This window comes from Hylobates moloch, unplaced genomic scaffold (assembly GCF_009828535.3).
Source record: "Hylobates moloch isolate HMO894 unplaced genomic scaffold, HMol_V3 SCAFFOLD_10, whole genome shotgun sequence".
Lineage (NCBI taxonomy): Eukaryota > Metazoa > Chordata > Mammalia > Primates > Hylobatidae > Hylobates > Hylobates moloch.
In genome coordinates this window covers 100515425-100535285 of record NW_026652285.1, presented here as the reverse complement: position 1 = coordinate 100535285, position 19861 = coordinate 100515425, and the positions used below count along the sequence as shown (strand labels likewise).

The following is a 19861-nucleotide window of genomic DNA, read 5'->3' as shown; positions in this document are numbered from 1 at the left end:
TGAGCCACCGCACCCGGCCTGCAGCTAATTTTTTATTTTTATTTTTTAGCAGAGGCCGGGCGCGGTGGCTCACGCCTGTAATCCCAGCACTTTGGGAGGCCGAGGCGGGCGGATCACGAGGTCAGGAGATCGAGACCATCCTGGCTAACATGGTGAAACCCTGTCTCTACTAAACACACAAAAAATTAGCCGGGCGTGGTGGCGGGCTCCTGTAGTCCCAGCTACTCGGAGAAGCTGAGGCAGGAGAATGGCGTGAACCCGGGAGGCAGAGCTTGCAGGGAGCCGAGACCAAGCCACTGCACTCCAGCCTGGGCGACACAGCGAGACTCCATCTCAAAAAAAAAAAAATTTTTTAGCAGAGATGGGTTTCATCCTGTTTGCCAGGCTGGTCTCGAACTCCTGACCTCAGGTGATCCACCCACCTCGGCCTCCCAAAGTGCTGGGATTACAGCCAACACTCCCAGCCTGTACTCTGCGTCTTGATCTGATTTGAGTCATGCTGCTTGCCACAGAAATGCCCCACCCTCCCCCAGCCCAGGAGCTCATCTTGGTAGGTCGGACACACTGAGCCAGTGATGTCTGTTCTCGAAACTGATGGGAGGATGAACATAGGTCAGGCTCCTTGGGGACAGCCTAACAAAGTCAGCGCCCCAAGCCTCTGCTCCATGCCGGGACCCACTCAGAGTTTTATGTTCCTTATGAAACATAATCCTCAGGCCAGCCCCATGTGCGGGTGCTGCCATGGGCAGTTTGTAGATAAGTGGACTTAGGCACAGTGAGGCTGAATACTCGCCCATGACACAGAGCTAAGGAGCTGAGCCAGAATCAATCTCAAGCAGCCTGGACTCAGGGTCATTTGGAGTCAATATGAAAATGAATGAATGAGGCCAGGCATGATGGCTCACACCTGTAATACCAACACTTTGGGAGGCCGAGGTGGATGGATCACTTGAAGTCAGGAGTTCGAGCCCTACCTGGACAACATGGTGAAACCCTATCTCTATTGAAAATAGAAAAACTAGCTGGGCATGGTGGCGTGTGCCTGTAATTCCAGCTACTCAGGAGGGTGAGAAAAGAGAATCACTTGAGCCGGGCGCGGTGGCTCAAGCCTGTAATCCCAGCACTTTGGGAGGCTGAGGCGGGCGGATCACGAGGTCAGGAGATCGAGACTATCCTGGCTAACACGGTGAAACCCCGTCTCTACTAAAAATACAAAAAATTAGCCGGGCGTGTTGGCGGGTGCCTGTAGTCCCAGCTACTCGGGAGGCTGAGGCAGGAGAATGGCGTGAACCCAGGAGGCGGAGGTTGCAGTGAGCCAAGATCGCGCCACTGCACTCCAGCATGGGGGACAGAGCAAGACTCCCGTCAAAAAAAAAAAAAAAAAAGGGAATCGCTTGAACCCAGGAGGCAGAGGTTAGAGTGAGCCGAGCTCACGCCACTGCACTCCAGCCTGGGCGACAGAGTGAGACTCTATCTCAAATAAAAAAAAAAGAATGAATGAATGGACTGATGCACAGATAGAATGGTGAATGAATGAATGAATGGATGGATACACAAATAAATGAGTAACTTGTAACCCTAAGAGCAGAGCTAACTGATGGCCACTGGTCAGAACAGGGCTCCCCATCCACACATGCCTGGCCTCCTTCCTTCCCAGGCCAACCCCTCCCTCTCTGACCCCAAAGTGGCAGACCTGGCTGGCAGGGAATGCAGACGCCGTCAGGCCCCCGGATCAGCTCCATGGTGTCCTCGTTGACACGTACCAACCGGATGGGGTACACGAAGGACAGGATGCGGCTATTGAAGCCACAGGCCCCCACCTGCGAAGGCCAAGACTTGGGCCTGGGCTCCCTCACCATGGGCCCAAAACTGGACAATGAGAGGGAAGTGGGACTCCAGCACCCACACTCTCACGCTGGAACTCTACCCTCCCCTCTGCGTCCAGTGCCTTCCGTGGGCCAGCCCTGCAGCAGCCTCACCCATCCCCAACCTGGCCGCACCTGGCTGTCGAAGTTGCCCAGGCTACAGTTGCACTCCGTGGCCCCATAGAACTCAGCCACCTGGGGTATGTGGAAGCGGCTGGAAAAGTTGGTCCAGATGGACTGCCGGAGGCCATTGCCTAGTGCCATGCGAACCTGGTGCTGGTTTTCTGCCTCCCGCGGTGGCTGGTTCAGGAGGTAGCGGCACAGTTCACCAATGTACTGCACAATCTGGGGGTGAACTTGGTGTGATTCGAGGCTCCAGAGGCTGCCCTCACTAGGCTAGGATTCTCCTGATCCCTTAAGCCCCTACTCTCCCCAGGGGCTGGCCGTGCCATCCTTTCCCTCTCCAGGTCTCAGCCTCCCCATCTGAACAATGGGAACTTTGCCACAAATGAGCCCTTTGGAATGACTGGCCACCTCAGCTATAAGACAGATGCCCCGAAGTGTAGTTGGGAAGAAGGTAACTAGGGAAAAGGGACAGCTCACCCTTCCTGCTCTGGCTCACCGTGCAGTTGTACTTGATACAATCGTCCCAGAACCGGGAGGCTGAGAACTTCTTCCGAATCACCACCGTCATGCCATGCAGCAGGCACTGGCCGATTCCCACGATGTTTCCTGGAGGCAGAGGGATGGCCCCTGAGGGTCAGCGAGATGAAGACCCTCCCCGGCCCCAAATCAGTGATACTGCCATCCAGCCAGACAGGCTTGCGCTGCCCTGCAGGCTTCTGCACCTCACATCTGCCTGCCTTGGGTGACCTCCTCCAAGAAGCCTCCCCAGCTTCCATCACCAGGCTCTTCCCTGGTGCTGCACTCTTGCTCCCTGCCTCTCTCCTACACTCACATATACACCCGACTCTAAGCACCTGGAGGGCAGGAGCTATATTTATTCAAGCTCTGTCTTCCCTTAAGCCCCTACAAACAAGCAGCAATGCCATGCATATCTGTGGAAACAAACTGAAATGAGACAGGCCCAGATGCCCCGTGGGACAATGCCACACACACTGTGAGGCTGGTGTGCTCATCCTTTTTTAAATTTAAAACAACTTTTTTTTTTTTTTTTGAGATGGAGTCTCGCTCTGTCGCCCAGCCTGGAGTGCAGTGATGCCATCTCGGCTCACTGCAAGCTCCGCCTTCCAGGTTCATTCCATTCTCCTGCCTCAACCTCCCTAGTAGCTGGGACTACAGGTGCCCACCAGCATGCCCAGCTAATTATTTTTTTCTTTCTTGTATTTTTAGTAGAGACGGGGTTTCATCGTGTTAGCCAGGATGGTATGGATCTCCTGACCTCGTGATCTGCCCACCTCGGCCTCCCAAAGTGTTGGGATTACAGGCGTGAGCCACCACGCCTGGCCTAAAACAAAACCTTTTTTAGAGACAGGTCTCACCATGTTGTCCATGCTGGCTTTAAACTCCCAGGCTCAAGTGATTCTCCTGTCTCAGCCTCCCCAGTAGCTGAGACCACAGGCATATGCACCACGCCTGGCTAATCCTGTTTATTTTTATTTTTATTTTTAAATTAAATTAAATTTATTTATTTATTTATTTTGAGACGGAGTCTTGCTCTGTCACCCAGGCTGGTGTGCAATGGCACGATCTGGCTCACTGCAACCTTTGCTTCCTGGGTTCAAACCATTCTCCTGCCTCAGCCTCCCGGGTAGCTGGGATTACAGGCACCTGCCACCAAGCCCAGCTATTTTTTGTACTTTTAGTAGAGACAGGGTTTCACCATGTTGACCAGGCTGGTCTCGAACTCCTGACCTCGTGATCCGCTCGCTTCGGCCTCCCAAAGTGCTGGGATTACAGGCACGAGCCACTGCGCCCGGCCTATTTTTATTTTTTTTTGAGACAGTGTCTCGCTCTGTTGCCCAGGCTGGAGTGCAGTGGCGTGATCTCAGCTCACTGCAACCTTTGCCTCCCAGGTTCAAGCAATTCTCGTGCCTCAGCCTCACAGGTAGCGGGGATTACAGGCACACGCGACCAGACCCAGCTAATTTTTTGAGACAGTGTCTCGCTCTGTTGCCCAGGCTGGAATGCAGTGGTGTGATCTCAGCTCACTGCAACCTTTGCCTCCCAGGTTCAAGCAATTCTCGTGCCTCAGTCTCACAGATAGCTGGGATTACAGGCACACACCACGACACCCAGATAATTTTTTTTTTTTTTTTTTTTGAGACAGAGTCTTGCACTGTTGCCCAGGCTGGAGTGCAGTGGCACGATCTCGGCTCACTACAAGCTCCACCTTCCGGGTTCATGCCATTCTCCTGCCTCAGTCTCCTGAGTAGCTGGGACTACAGGCACGAGCCACCATGCCCGGCTACTTTTTTGTACTTTTAGTAGAGACGGGGTTTCACTGTGTTAGCGAGGATGGTCTCGAACTCCTGGCTTCAAGTGATCCGCCCGCCTTGGCCTCCCAAAGTGCTGGGATTACAGGCGTGAGCCACCGCACCCGGCCTAATTTTTGTATTTTTAGTAGAGATGGGGTTTCGCCATGTTGGCCAGGCTGGTCTCGAACTCCTGGCCTCAAGTGATCCGCCCGCCTTGGCCTCCCAAAGTGCTGGGATTACAGGTGTGAGTCACTGCGCCTGGCCCAAAGCTGTGTGTTTCTACTGCAGCACACTGCCTGATGGGGGTGGGGTTCCTGGAAACCTGGCAGGTGCTGGAGGCTGTGTGACAGCCCTAGAGTTACCTGCTGAGTGGTAGAGGGGGAGGCAGTCATAGACGATGTCATTGGGCCGCATGCGGAATCCATAGTACACCAGGGCAGCCATGCGGTAATACCTGGGAGGGCACAGGGCCAAGGGCTGAGTGGGCCCTAGAAAGGCAGAAGGAGGCTCCCCAGCCCTGCCTGTGCCTACCCCACCCTGGGCACCTGCCCCTTACCTGCTGTGCACCACGATGGCGGCCTTGGGCAGCCCTGTGGTGCCCGATGTGTAGATGTAGAACAGTTTATCTAAAGAAAACAGACGCGAGTGGCTGTCGGGAGCAGCTCAGGGCTGGGCACAGGGTCACACCGATGGACACCTGCAGGTGTACACCCTTCAACACCTATTCCCATCACACCCTTGCTAGGAAGCCTGTTCTGATAACCTCAGATACCATTCAGCTCTAACACCAGCATCCATTCCAACAAATATTTCCTGGGCCCTTGCTCTGTGCTAGGCCCTGGTGGAGAGAGACATCAGTGAGTAAGATGGGCACGGGCCTGGCCCTCTTGGCAGTCACAGCTCAGTGGAAAAGTCAGATGAGGACACAGGCAATTCCAATACTAAGCAACAAGTGCCAAGGGAGGGCACAGGACCTGTTGAAACCCAGTAGCTACATTCGGCCCAAGCTTGCAGGAGGGGAGGTGGTGCCAGGTGGGCTTCCTGATAAAGGTGACACCTGCCCCAAGTCATAGAGCACAGGGAGGCATTAGCTGCAGGAAGTGGGGTGTTGAGGTAGCTTCCGCACTGCTAAGCATTGATCTGTCCCACTCTGCAGCCCTTGACAGGGACTGCCACGTTAGAGTTTCTATGCGAGGCTCAGCCCTACCAGACTTGAGGTTCCCTGGAGGTCAGGAACTCCACAGGAAGACTCCACGTGTTTAGAACGCCTGCCGAGACACCTCATGCTCTCTGGCTGCCTGTTGTTTGCCAGCCCTAGGCACTATGAGAGCACCGGGGCAACCCAGCCAGAGTCCCTGCCCTCAAGCAGCTGACAAAGGCACCCAAGAGACCAGATTCACATACAAGAGAGAAGTTAAACAGTGCTGATGACAATGACCAGTTACTGAGCCCCTCCTGCCACACCCTAGCTTCAGGACTGGCCCCACTGTATTTTTTTCAACCCTCAAAGATACCCCATAGAGTAGGTTCTGTTACTGTCCCCGGTTTTATGGCTGTGGGAACTGAGGCTCCAAGGGCAGGGCAGGTGTCAGGGTTCACACGAAGGAAGCAGTAGAACCAGGATATAAACTCGGATCTGACTCGACAGCCCAAGCTCTGAGCCACCAGGCAATGTGGCTTCACAGGAAAGGGAATGAGAAGAGCAGAAGAACCAGGTAGGCTACAGTATAAAAGATGAGGGGTGAGAGGCTCAGGAAGGCTGCCTGCAGGCGGGGTCAGGGAGGCAGCACAGTGCTGGGAGAGGATCACAGCTGGAGATCCAGAGGTGTCCTGCACTGAAGAGGCACTTGATGAATATTCAAAGGGTCTTGCTCCTCACCCACCCTCCCACCCAACCCCAACCAAAGCCCAGATCGGGCAGGTTCCTGGAGTCCACAGGATTCTGCCCATTAGGCATCAATGAAGGCTTGTTCAACAAATCAAACTGGACTTTGTGAGCTCCTGTGTTCTCAGTCCTGTATCTGGCACTGTGACACACATCAGCTCATGTCACCTTCACAGTAACCCTGGAGTGGCCCAGGTTTACTGTCACCATTTTCCAGATGGAAAAAGGGAGGTGACGTGACATGTTCTTGGCACATGGCAAGTTTCCAGAAAAGCCTCCTTCTGGCACTGAGGCCAGTGCTCTGTCCAGGGCCCGTGTGAGAGCCCCTCTGTGGGGAGGGGACGGAGCCCACCTGTGAAGCCCTTGTCAGGGCAACTGGGCAGGTGCTTGGGAGCATCTTTCAGCAGAGGGTCCAGGTGTTCTGTGCTTGTAGGCACCGCATTGGGCTCCCAGGAGCCAGAGCAGAAGAGGCTGAGCGAGGGGTCCAGGCTGGCATGGATCTCACAGATGGCTGTGGGGAGACAGGGCAGTCAGCAGGCAGGCCAGAAAACCCCATGTTCCCAGGGACCTCTGCTCTCAGCAGAGCTGGCCATGTTGTTGAGGAAACTGGCTGGGTAGGAGGAGAGGCAGTGAGGCAACTGGGCCTTCAGTGTTGACAGGGGCACTGGCAATGGTTCTATTAGCCACGGGCTAACCACAGAGTAGGCCCGCTTTACCTGCATTCCCTGGTCTCACAGCCCTGGGAAGGAGGGACCATTGACAGCCCCTCTTACAGATGAGAAGATTGAGGCTCTGAGAATGAGAGGACCTGCTCACAGCTAGAATGTGCTGGACCTGGCATGCAATGCCAGCTCTACCTCACATCAAGGTATGGGCTCCCACCCACTATCCCGCACTACTTAAGGAGTCTGGCGGGGGGTGGTTGCTGTAATCCAGATTTGGAGGTGGAGGGGGGGATCCAGAGTCGAGCCCCACAAAAAAAGAAGGGAGGAATGCGGGTCAGAGGCCAGTGGCCCTCCATCCCCTTCCGAGAGTGGGAACCTTCTTTCAGGCTCCCCTGTGCACTGCACAGACATCACATAACCACCCACCCGGGCATGGAGCAGTGCTGGTCGGCTTGGCCCCACCTTCCTGGCTTCCTCTTGATTTGCCCAACCCTCTCTTCTTCCCTGGCTGCCTTCTTCCCTCTCCCCTTTCAGCACCATTTTTTTCTTTCCTTTTTTTTTTTTTTTTTTTTTTTTTTGCTTTTTTAAATAGAGACAGGGTCTCACTATATTGTCCAGGCAGGTCTTGAACCCCTGGGCTCAAGAGATTCTCCTGCCTTGGCCTCCCAAAGTGCTGGGATTACAGGCATGAGCCACTGTGCCTGGCCCCGTTTCAGCATCTTTTTTTTTTTTTTTTTTTCACTCTGTCACCCAGGCTGGAGTGCAGTGGCATGATCTCGGCTCACTCGGTTCAAGTGATTCTTGTGCCTCAGCCTCCTGAGTAGCCGAGATTACAGGCGTGCGCCACCATACCTGGCTAATTTTTGTATTTTTAGTAAAAACAGGGTTTCACCATGTTGGCCAGTCTAGTCTTTAACTCTCGAGCTCAGGTGACCTGCCCTCCTCGGCCTCCAAAAGTGCTGGGATTACAGGCGTGAGCCACCGTGCCCAGCCCCCTTTCAGCATCCTAATGACTTCCCTAATCATTATCCCACAACCACAACAGTGTGGGGAGAAAAAACAGAGTGCTGTGATCAAGCTGAAGATGAAACCCCAGTTCTACCACTTACTAACCGTGTGACCTTGGGTGAGCTCCTCACAAACCCCTCTGAACCCCAGGCTCATCATCCATAAAACCAAGATCCCTACCTCACCCGGTCTTTATAGAGATCAGAGCTGCTCTTGGAAAGCAGCAACCTCAGTACTTTGCAGGTGCCCAATGTGGCAGCAAATAAAATGCAGGCTCTGTGAGGAAAGTGGGGAATTAATTTTGTTCCCATTTTACAGATGAGCTAGATACGGCCTAATTAGTCACAAGGATGATTACCATTGTACTGAGGGGCCACCTAGCATCAGCCATGTTGCTAGTGCTTCAGGTGAAGTATCTTTTTTTTTTGACACATAACCTCTGTCATCCAGGCTGGAACGCAGTGACGTGATCTCGGCTCACTGCAACCTCTGTCTCCCGGGTTCAAGCGATTCTCCTACCTCAGTCTCCCCAGTAGCTGGGACTACAGGTGCACACCACCATGCTCGGCCAGGTTTTTTTGCATTTTTATTAGAGACGGGGTTTCACCATGTTGGCCAGGCTGGTCTCGAACTCCTGATCTCAAAGCTGCCCACTAGGCCTCCCAAAGTGCTGGGATTTACAGGCATGAGCCACCACACCTGGCCTTTTTTTTTTTTTTTTTTTTTTGAGATGGGGTCTCACTCTGTCTGCCAGGCTAGAGTGAAGTGGCACAATCATCACTCACTGCAGCCTTGACTTCTTAGTCTTAAGTGATCCTCCTGCCTCAGCCTCCGAGTAGCTGGGACTACAGGTCCATGTCACCATGCCTAGCTAATTTTTTAAAAGCTTTTTTTAGTAGGCCAGGTGTGGTGGTTCATGCCTATAATCCCAGCACTTTGAGAGGCAGAGGTGGGTAGATCACTTGAACTCAAGAGTCTGAGACCAGCCTGGGCAACATGGCAAAACTGAGTATCTACAAAAAATGCGAAATTTAGCCAGGCATGGTGGTGCATGTCTGTGGTCCCAGCTATTCAGGAGGCTGAGGTGGAGGGACTGCTTGAGCCTGAGAGGTCAAGGCTGCAGTGAGCTGTGATTGCACCACTGCACTCCAGCCTGGGTGACAGGGCAAGACCCTGTCTCAAAGTTTCTTAGTAGAGACAGGGTCTTACTATGTTGCCTAGGCTGGTCTCAAACTCCTGGGCTCAAGGGATCCTCCTGCCTTGGCCTCCCAATGTGCTGGGATTACCGGTGTGAGCCACTATGCCCAGCCTGAAGTACCTTTTTGAAAACAGTATGAGGTAGGAATGACGGGTGAGGAAACTGAGGCTCAGAGAAATCAGTCCCTTTCCCAGGATCTCGTTTACTCGTGGCACTGCCTAAGCTGTCTGACTCCACTCTGTGCCCTTAACCACTGACCCACACAGCCTCGGTAGGGCTGGAAGGGAGCTGTGGTCTCTGTAAGATCCCATGGGGTTCCTGCTTGTCCCCCGCCCCCTTGGGGCTCACCTGAGGCCATTTCACCGCCAAAGACAAGGGCCCGTGCGCGCGAGGTGGTGAGGCAGTGGAGCAGAGCACCCCGCCTCAGGTTGGTGTTGATGAGGGCCGCCTCCACACCGAGCTTGGCCATGCCCAGCCATAGGCCCACGAACTCATTGCGGTTCTCCATGAAGATGGCAGCCACATCGCCCGAGGCCAGGCCCCGGGCCTGCAGGAAGTTGGCTACACTGCTCGAGTACTCATCCAGCTGGCGGAAAGTCCAGTGGGTATCTGTGCCCTCGAAGATCAGGGCCGTCTTGTCGGGGTGGCGCCGAACGGTAGAGGCAAACAAAATGGGCACTGTCCGCTGCTCCCGCAGGCACTGTCGCACCTTTGCCTTCACCTTCAGGAGCACCAGGCCGCCACTGTGTGCGAGCAAGAGAGGGTGCTGTGCCTGCCATGGTTAGGAGTGAGGGGTCCTGACACCCTACCCCAGGCTGCTGTCTCGCCAGCCTATGCTTCATGAGCCAGACCCCCTACAACACTTCCATCACCCGGCTCCTGCTGGGAACATGCACCCTCTCACCGATGCCTCTCAATAACACTGAGAGTTCGTATGATTCCCCTCTCCCCTTACACAGAAGGAAATCAAGGCTCTTGTGGTGCTGTGGCCTGCTCAAAGCTTCAAGGATGGAGGGTGGCTGAGCTGAGATTTGAACTCTAGGCCTCTCTGGCTCCAGAGTTCAACTCCTACCCTTTCAGCCTGCTGCTCCAGCAGAAACCTCCTAGGTCTCCAGAGCTTCCTGTAAAAGTCCAAACTCCTTGTTTGGGGCCTCCCACAGTCCACCTGCTCCCTCAGCCCACCATGACCACAGTAAATAATGAATGAGTTTGCTGGTCTGTCCAGTATTCCTCCCTGTGAGCCTAGCTGGGATAGGCGTCTGTCTTTTTTTTTTTTTTTTGAGACAGAGTCTGGCTCTGTCCCCCAGGCTGGAGTGCAGTGGCACCATCTCGGCTCACTGCAAGCTCCGCCTCCCAGGTTCCCGCCATTCTCCTGCCTCAGCCTCTCCGAGTAGCTGGGACTACAGGTGCCCGCCACCACGCCCGGCTAATTTTTTGTATTTTTAGTAGAGACGGGGTTTCACCGCGGTCTCGATCTCCTGACCTCGTGATCCGCCCGCCTTGGCCTCCCAAAGTGCTGGGATTACAGGCGTGAGCCACCGCGCCCGGCCAGGCTTCTGTCTTATTCAACACTCTGTCCCCTGGGTCCTGTGCCAGGCAGAGTAGATGTTCAATAAGTTTGTGGTATCACTTGGCAACATCCCACTCCTGCCACCTTTGTTTTTTTTTTTTTTTGAGATGGGGTCACACTCTGTCACCCAGGTTGGAGTGCAGTGATGGAACGTCAGCTCACTGCAACCTCCGCTTCCCAGGCTCAAATGATGCTCTCACCTCAGCCTCCCAAGTAGCTGGAACCACAGATGCGCACCATCATGCCTGGCTAACTTTTTTGTATTTTGGCAGGGACAGGGTTTTGCCACGTTGCCCAGGTTGGTCTCGAACTCCTGAGGTCAAGTGATCCACTCACTTCGGCCTCCCAAGTGCTAGGATTACAGGTGTGAGCCACCACGCCCAGCCCTGGACTCCACGCCTTTGTTGCTGATGCTGTGCCTTCTGGTTGGACTTATCTCCTTCTACCACCACTAAGGCACCTCTCAAGTACAGCCGCTTTTTCTCCAGGAGGCCTTCTCTGATTCCCAGGGTCCTGGCTGGAGGCTGTTTCTCCTTGCTCCATGCTCCCACAGCTACCACCCTTCCTGGTGTGCCACTCCATGCCTTCTTTTGCAATCAACCGAGATTGACAAATGCTGAGCTGCCTGTGCGGGGTGTGGGTCACTGAACTGGGGGCTGGGACACAGCAGTGAGCAAGGCTGCACCAGGGTCTCTGCCCACATGGCACTGCCAGTTTACAGATGTGCCGTGTCCCTTTCTTTCTCCTGACCAATCTGGGCTTGGCAGATGGGGTCTGCCTTATTCCTCTCTGGACCCCAAAGCTAGCCTGGCACCTAGTAGAGAACAAGCAGGAATAGGTATTTCTGGTACAGGATGTCCCTTGGGGCATACCTGGCTTTCTTTGGGAAGCACGTTATCCCAGACATCTGAGTAGGGGCCCTGCTCTAGAACTCAGTGCCCCCTGTGCCATCTCGCACCCCTGCCAACCTGAGGGCAGGGCCTTTCCCCAAAATTCCTCTTTACCCTTTCATAAACTTACAGAATCCTCAGGACCCCTTGCAGATGTCTCAACACACTTGGTGTTCAATGTATGTCCTAGGCCAAGCCTGCCCAAGGCCTGGGAGCCTCAAGTTAGGGAGATTCCCTGGGAGAAGGCTTTGACCTTGGAGATGGAGGTACCAGGTATTATTGCCAGGGGAAGGGTGTGGAGCAGAGGCTGCTGTTCTGGAACTCAGCTCAGCTGCCCTGTGCTGGTAGAGACCATGAGGTCTGGCCTGGGGAGATTTGGGGGACCAGAAGCTCACTGTAGTGTGACAGACCACAAGAAAGGCTGGGCCAGGTACTCACAAGATATCGCGCCTGATGGTCTTGATGAAGACCCGGATGAAGCGCCAGCCGCCAGATCCCAAGTAGAGGAACAGCAGGGAGAATCCCACCTGGGTCCAGGGCAGTTTCAGCACCAGCTTGGAGAACAGCAGCACTCCCACCAGAGAGGCTCCAAGCAGCATTGTGGCCTGCAGACACAGGGCAGTTAGTGGACCCAAACACCCATCCCTCCAGGTCTCCTACTTCCCAGCCCAGACAGCCAGGCCGCTGTGATCCCAAGGGGACAGCCTGTGGTAAGGCTTAGCCATACTGAGTTGGGGAACTGACCACAGGGGTCCCTTTCCAGGCTTGGCCTAGAAGGGGCAGGCTAGGGGCTTGGCACTTGAGGTGAGGAATTCCAAGAGTGAGAAGCAGGAGGCTGGTTCTCATCTCATAGTCCCATCTCTGCCCACCATTCTCCAAGTGACCTTGGGCAAGACCCTTTCACATTTTAGACCTTAGTGTCTGCCCTCTGTGCAATGGGTGGAGTGAGACATGTTCTAAGAGGCTTTTCTAGCCAAAACAGGACAGTTCACTCTTCTAACATCCAGGGTCCCTAAACCAGATGGCCTGGGGGTGGGTACTGACTTAAGAGCCTCTGGCTTGCCGGCAGTGGTGGCTCACACCTGTAATCCCAGTACTTTGGGAGGTCGAGGCAGGCGGATCATGACGTCAGGAGTTCGAGACCACCCAGACCAAGATGGTGAAACCCTGTCTCTACTAAGAATACAAAAATTAGACGGGCATGGTGGCACACACCTGTAACCCCAGCTACTCAGGAGGCTGAGGCAGAAGAATTGCTTGAACCCGGGAGGTGGAGGTTCCATTGAGCCGAGATTGTGCCACTGCACTCCAGCCTGGGAGACTCCGTCTCAAAAAAAGAAGAAAAAAAAAGTCTCGGCGGGGCGCGGTGGCTCACGCTTGTAATCCCAGCACTTTGGGAGGCGGAGGCGGGCGGATCACGAGGTCAGGAGATCAAGACCCCGTCTCTACTAAAAATACAAAAAAAAAAAAATTAGCCGGGCGTGGTGGCGGGCGCCTGTAGTCCCAGCTACTCGGAGAGGCTGAGGCAAGAGAATGACGTGAACCCGGGAGGCGGAGCTTGCAGTGAGCCGAGATCGCGCCACTGCACTCCAGCCCGGGCGACAGAGCCAGACTCCGTAAAAAAAAAAAAAAAAAAAAAAAAGAAAAAAAAAGTCTCGGCTGGGTGCGGTGGCTCACGCCTGTAATCTCAGCACTTTGGGAGGCCGAGGTGGGCGGATCACAAGGTCAGGAGATCGAGACCATCCTGGCTAACACCGTGAAACCCCGTCTCTACTAAAAATACAAAAAATTAGCCGGGTGTGGTGGCAGGTGCCTGTAGTCCCAGCTACTCGGGAGGCTGAGGCAGGAGAATGGCGTGAACCCGGGAGGCAGAGCTTGCAGTGAGCTGAGATCGCGCCACTGCACTCCAGCCTGGGTGACAGAGCGAGACTCAGTCTCCACCAGAACCAGGAGTTCTGTGGATGACCAGGCCAAGTCAAGGCAGTCCTGAAGAGCCTTCGGTCCTCCCATAGGTCCGGTTCTAGAGGGCGACCCAGAAAACGAGTTAGAGCCTGGAGGTGCTTGAGAGGTGACCGCCCAGGGGGCAAAGCTGATTGAGGGAGGCGAGGAGGACCTTGAAGACACCACCCCCCAACACACAGACACACACTGTCACTCGGATGAATCTTTGGGGTCTAGGGCTTAGGGGAAGGCGAATGACTTGACTGTGCTTCAGGGGCTGGGTTGAGCTAGGACTCTTGGGTTCTATTCCTGGAGCTTTGAGGACTTGCTCAAGGGGACATCTGATGGGACTGTTTTTCTCCGGGTTTTCCTGTTCTTGGGAGTAGATGAAGGTCACGAATGTGAAATGGCCTGAGAGCCTCCAAGCCAGGATAAAGGAATGGTCTGGACCACAAGAAGCCCTGGGACACCATCTCCCCCTCCACCTCGCAAAAAGCAAAAGCCGGGGGCGGGGGAACTGAACCAGAGTCCTCAACCCCAACGCCAGGGTCCAGGGTCCTCAGATCTCTGGCCTCACATAGCCCGCCACAGCAGAGGGGCAGGAACCTGTCCTGGAAGGCTGGGGCAAGAAGAGGCCAGAAGAGGGTGACCAGTTCCCTCGGGCCCCTGTCCCGGGTCACGCGTATCGCCCTCGCCCCTAGACAGCAACGTTAACAGTGCGTCTGTCGGGGAAATAGCGCCGCAGGGCGCGCCCCCCACCTGGGGTCCGCATCGCCACCTCGCCCGACTCGGCCCAGCACATTTCACCACCCGGGAACCCACCAGCCCCATCTGTGCTCACCCGGCGTCGGCTCCGCTGCGCGGCGCCCCGTCCAGATGCGGCCCGGTTGCAGCAGCGTAGACAGCGCGAGAGGCATTAGCCGCCCCTGGGCGCACCGAGCCGGGTCTCAGCAGGGTTTAGCCGGCTCTGCGTCCTGCATGGCCCGGCCGCCCCGCCAGCCCCGCCCGCCGCCCGGCCCCGCCCGCCGCGCTCCTCCCCCGCCCGTCTCCCGCACCCCAAACCGGCTGTGCCGGGCCGCAGTACCGCCTGCCGCACCTTCCCCCCGGCCGGCAGGCCACAGAGCCGGCGGCGCAGCGCAGCCCCAGCGCGCCTGACGCCGCCCGGCCCCAGCCCGCCCTGCGCGCGCAACGGCTTCGGGGGGCGCCGCCGCGCGGCACGCTGGGAGTTGTAGTCCACGCCGCGCGGCCCCCCGAGTCTGCGAGGAGACAGGCGGGCTTCACCCCGGCCCTTCCTCCCTGCCGACCCCGGCCCTTGTGCCCTGCTGTCCCCAGCGCCCGGATGTAGGAAAAGCACCCCAGTCCACACCACAGCAGAAAACCCGGAGCACGCTCTCGGGCCCCTGCCGAGTTCAGCAAACACCCAGCACCACACCTACAAGCTCGCTAAGAGGGTGGCTTCAGGCAGAGGTGAGCGGGGCGGCCAGTTCCGCAGCCGGCTCTGTGGCGCAATGGATAGCGCATTGGACTTCTAGCTGAGCCTACTGTGGTCATTCAAAGGTTGTGGGTTCGAGTCCCACCAGAGTCGAATTTTGATGGCTCCTACTCCCTGACTTCCACCTGCTTGTTTTAAGAACTCCAGGACCTATCTAACAAATAAGGTTCAGAAAGAAAATCATAAGTCACACCCAACTTTGCTGTGACACAGCCATAAACCTGGTGTCTAGGTGACTACGAGAAATCCTTTCTCATACCATGGTGTCTTGGAGCAGCCTGGCACACCTGTTGGCACAAAGGACACGGATTTGGAGGCCCTTAGTTAACTTCACCATCTATGATCTCTGGTCCCTGCAACAAATCAGTTAACCTATAAACCTATGCCCTTATTTGTCATGCCACCTGCAGAGCCATAGGCGAGTGGCCAGATTCTCGGCCCTGTTGGGACTCTTGGCCTCTGAAAAATTGGTTTCTTGTTAAGTAACCATGTTGGGCATCCACAGTTGCCACTTGTCCTTAAATATTAATAGATCCCTGGGAGGCTGAGGCAGGAGAATTGCTTGAACCTGGGAGGCGGAGGTTGCAGTAAGCCGAGATTGCGCCACTGCACTCCAGCCTGCGCGACAGAGCAAGTCTCCATCTCAAAAAAAAAAACAAAAAAAAAACGACATTCTGGGACTGGCATGGTGGCTCAAGCTTGTAATCCCAGCACTTTTGGAGTCTGAGGCAGGAGGATCACTTCAGCCAGGAGTTCAAGACCAGCCTGGGTGGGCCGGGCGCGGTGGCTCACGCTTGTAATCCCAGCACTTTGGGAGGCCGAGGCGGGCAGATCACGAGGTCAGGAGATCGAGACCACGGTGAAACCCCGTCTCTACTAAAAATACAAAAAAAATTAGCTGGGCGTGGTGGCGGGCGCCTGTAGTCCCAGCTACTCGGAGAGGCTGAGGCAGGAGAATGGCGTGAACCCAGGAGGCAGAGCTTGCAGTGAGCCGAGATCGCGCCACTGCACTCCAGCCTGGGCGACAGAGCGAGACACCGTCTCAAAAAAAAAAAAAAAAAAAAAGACCAGCCTGGACAACATAGTGAGACCCTGCCTCTACAGGAAAAAAAAAAAAAATTAGCCAATTAGCTCTTGCTTGTACTCTCAGCTACTCAGGAAGATGAGGTGGGAGGATTGCTTGAGCTCTGGAACTTGGGGCTGCAGTGAGCTGTGATTGCACCACTGCACTCCACCCTGGGCAACAAAGTAAGACCGTGTCTCAAAAAATAAAAATAAGCTGGGCACAGTGGCTCATGCCTGTAATCCCAGTACTTTGGGAGGCTGAGGTGGGCAGATCACATGAGGCCAGGAGTTCGAGACCAGCCTGGCCAACATGGCGAAACCCTGTCTCTATTAAAAATACAAAAATTAGCCGGGCGTGGTGGTGCACGTCTGTAATCCTAGCTACTCGGAAGCTGAGGCAAGAGAATCACTGAACCTGGGAGGCAAAGGTTGCAGTGAGCCAAGACTGGGCCACTGCACTCCAGCCTGAGCAACAGAGCAGCAAGAGCCTGTCTCAAAAAACTAATAGTAGGCCGGGCGCGGTGGCTCACGCTTGTAATCCCAGCACTTTGGGAGGCCGAGGCGGGTGGATCACGAGGTCAGGAGATCGAGACCACGGTGAAACCCCGTCTCTACTAAAAATACAAAAAAATTAGCCGGGCGTGGTGGCGGGCGCCTGTAGTCCCAGCTACTCGGAGAGGCTGAGGCAGGAGAATGGCGTGAACCCGGGAGGCGGAGCTTGCAGTGAGCCGAGATTGCGCCACTGCACCCCAGGGGGGGTGAAGAGCGAGACTCCCTCCAAAAAAAAAAAAAAAAAACTAATAGTAATAAAAATAAAGATGAAATTTTGGTGTGATAAGGATTTGGACCTATTTCTTCTGGAATATAGGGTGCCTCCTTTTGGGGACTTGAGTAAATTCCAGCACCACATCCTTCATGGGTATCACCGTCAGGAGGCAGAATGTGCAATGGTATGGGCATGGGCATTGAGTTCAACTTCTCAGCTGAAAGGTCAAGATTCGTTTTGTAGGCCGGGCGTGGTGGCTCACGCTTGTAATCCCAGCATTTTGGGAGGCCGAGGCGGGCGGATCACGAGGTCAGGAGATCGAGACCACAGTGAAACCCCGTCTCCACTAAAAATACAAAAAAAAAAATTAGCCGGGCGTGATGGCGGGCGCCTGTAGTCCCAGCTACTCGGAGAGGCTGAGGCAGGAGAATGGCGTGAACCTGGGAGGCGGAGCTTGCAGTGAGCCGAGACTGTGCCACTGCACTCCAGCCTGGGCGACAGAGCGAGACTCCGTCTCAAAAAAAAAAAAAAAAGAAAAAAAAAAATTGGGACATACTAATTAATAATACCTCACAGGGTCAGTGTGGAGATTTGTGGGGAGTATTTTTTTTTTTCCGAGTCGGAGTCTTGCTCTATTGCCCAGGCTGGAGTGCAGTGGTGCGATCTTGGCTCACTGCAAGCTTCGCCTCCCAGGTTCATGCCATTCTCCTGCCTCAGCCTCCCGAGTAGCTGGGACTACAGGCGCCCGCCACCAGGCCCGGCTAATTTTTTTTGTATCTTTTTTTAGCAGAGACAGGGTTTCACCGTGTTAGCCAGGATGGTCTCGATCTCCTGACCTCATGATCCGCCCACCTCAGCCTCCCAAAGTGTTGGGATTACAGGCGTGAGCCTCTGCGCCTGGCCAACATTTCTTGAATGAATGAAAGGGAGAGTGAATTGGAGGCTCTGACCTTAACCACACCAGGATCCGTGAGTATAAACATGAGTACTTCCACATCAACTACTGAGGTCATATGCAAGTGGGCAGGTGAGAGTTAGCGGGAGGGTGCTGGTGACCAGCCACCTGCTCTCCTTCAGTCAGGCTTGTCACACTGGAGAAACCAAAGCAGTACCACTGGACATTGGGTCAGGCCTGAGGGGGAGAAGCAAGAGGACACAGAGAGAACAGGACAGCCTGCCTTTCGGTTGCTTACGGTCTAGCTGGCCACACAGAGGACAGGTGGAAGTGAGATGGAATAGGTCGTCCCTCACTCAGTGCTCACTGTGCTGGTGTCACACTCATCACAGTATTGTCATTAAAAATTTTTAATTTTTTTTTTTTTGAGATGGGGTCTTACTCCTGTTGCCCAGACAATCACAGCTCACTGCAGCCTTCACCTCCTGGGCTCAGGTGCTCCTGCTACCTCAGCCTCCTGGGTAGCTAGGGCTACAGGTGTGCGCCACCACACCTGGCTAATTTTTTGTATTTTTAGTAGAGACGAGGTTTCATCATGTTGTTCAGGCTAGTCTGGAACTCTTGAGCTCAAGTGATCTGCACCCGCCCCCCCCAGGCCTCCCAAAGTGCTAGGACTCCAGGCATGAGCCACCACCCCCAGCTCTACCAATAAAATAATTTCAGAGTGGTGAATGCTCTAAAGAAAATAAGGGTAAGGTGTAGTGGCTCACATCTGGAATACCAGCACTTTGGGAGGTCAAGGCAGGAGGACGGCTTGAGGCCAGGAGTTCAAGACCGGCCCAGCCAGCATAGCAAGACCCTGTCTCTACAAAAAAAAATTAAAAAAACAAAACAAAACACAACAGCCAGGCCCGGTGGCTCACACCTGTAATCCCAGCACTTTGGGGGGCTGAGGCGGGGGGATCACGAGATCAGGAGTTTGAGACCAGCCTGACCAACATGCTGAAACCACATCTCTACTAACAATTAAAAAAAAAAAATCAGCCAGGCGTGGTGGCAGGCACCTGTAATCCCAGCTACTCGGGAGGCTGAGGCAGGAGAATCGCCTGAACCTGGGAGGTGGAGGTTGCAGTGAGCTGAGATGGTGCCATTGCACTCCAGCCTGGGCGACAGAGTGAGACTCCGTCCCCCCACAAAAAAAGAAAAAAAAAAAAAAAAAAGAAATCACTTGGCCGAGCATGGTGGCTCACGCATGTAATCCTAGCACTTTGGGATGGCAAAGTGGGCAGATCACCTGAGGTCAGGATTTCGAGACTGGCCTGGCCAACATGGTGAAACCCCATCTCTACTAAAAATAAAAATTAGCTGGACATGGTGGTGCACCCCTGTAATCCCAGCTACTTGGGAGGCTGAGGCAGGAGAATTGCTTGACCCTGGGAAAGGGAGGTTGCAGTAAGCCGAGATCACGCCATTGCACTCCAGCCTGGGTGACAGAGCAAGACTCTGTCTCAAAACAAAAAAAACAAAAAAAACTTAGCTAGGCGTGGTGGCATGCATCCATAGGCCCAGCTACTAGGGAGGCTAAAACAGGAGGATCCTGGAGCCCAGGAGGTCGAGGCTGTAGTGAGCCATGATCATGGCACTGCACTCCCGCCGGGGTGACAGAATGAGACCCCATCTCAAAAAATAAATAATAATAAACAGAAGATGATAGCATGGAGAGAGGGGGAGGGGGACTAGGGACTGCTTTAGATGGCAGGAAGCCCAGGAAGACATCTCTGCGGTGACATTTGAGCAGAGATATGAATGACAAGGAGCTCACCATGTAACAAGCTGGGGACACAGTGCTGTTCCCAAAGGCAGGAAGAAGCCTGGTGTGTTCAGGGAGCAGGATGAAGGCAAGCATGGTTTACTGAGATGGGAGAATAGACATTTCTAGGCAGAAGTTGGTAGGGCCTCACCAGTGATTACCTATAGCCAGTTTGATTTTTCTCCAATCATGAGCTGGTAACACAAATGCCACCCTATGCTCAGGAGACCAGACTCCATTCCCAGCTAAGCCTGACACTTTGTGTCCATCTCACAAGTGCTATAAAGGCCCAGGGTTGTCCAGGCACTGCCTGCCTAGAGCAGGTGAGCTGCCCAGCTGGGCAGTGAAGGCCATCTGTCTGACCTCCACTGCC

General features: G+C 54.6%; 1 protein-coding gene and 1 non-coding gene across 4 annotated transcripts in view; one reads left to right on the top strand and one right to left on the bottom strand.

The window, feature by feature from the left end:
- SLC27A4 (solute carrier family 27 member 4) overlaps positions 1 to 14613 on the bottom strand; it is a 24496-nt gene extending 9883 nt beyond the window's left edge. The window contains exons 1-9 of one of the 3 annotated variants that reach the window (XM_032165284.2): positions 14302 to 14613; positions 11958 to 12124; positions 9408 to 9802; positions 6541 to 6699; positions 4860 to 4929; positions 4666 to 4757; positions 2488 to 2597; positions 2001 to 2210; positions 1694 to 1820 (exon numbers count right to left, since the gene is read on the bottom strand). In XM_032165284.2, the coding sequence (XP_032021175.1) occupies positions 1694 to 1820; positions 2001 to 2210; positions 2488 to 2597; positions 4666 to 4757; positions 4860 to 4929; positions 6541 to 6699; positions 9408 to 9802; positions 11958 to 12118 (1324 nt within the window). In that variant the 5' untranslated portion in view covers positions 12119 to 12124; positions 14302 to 14613. Of the gene's footprint in view, positions 1 to 1693; positions 1821 to 2000; positions 2211 to 2487; positions 2598 to 4665; positions 4758 to 4859; positions 4930 to 6540; positions 6700 to 9407; positions 9803 to 11957; positions 12125 to 12734; positions 12825 to 14301 lie in introns of those variants that run through there. The other 2 variants (XM_032165285.2, XM_032165286.2) reach the window with 2 other exon arrangements.
- Positions 14614 to 14954: 341 nt separating this feature from the next.
- Positions 14955 to 15045, top strand: TRNAR-UCU (transfer RNA arginine (anticodon UCU)). The gene is given in 2 exon segments: positions 14955 to 14991; positions 15010 to 15045. It is a non-coding gene; the product is annotated as a tRNA-Arg (tRNA).
- Positions 15046 to 19861: the final 4816 nt, after the last annotated feature.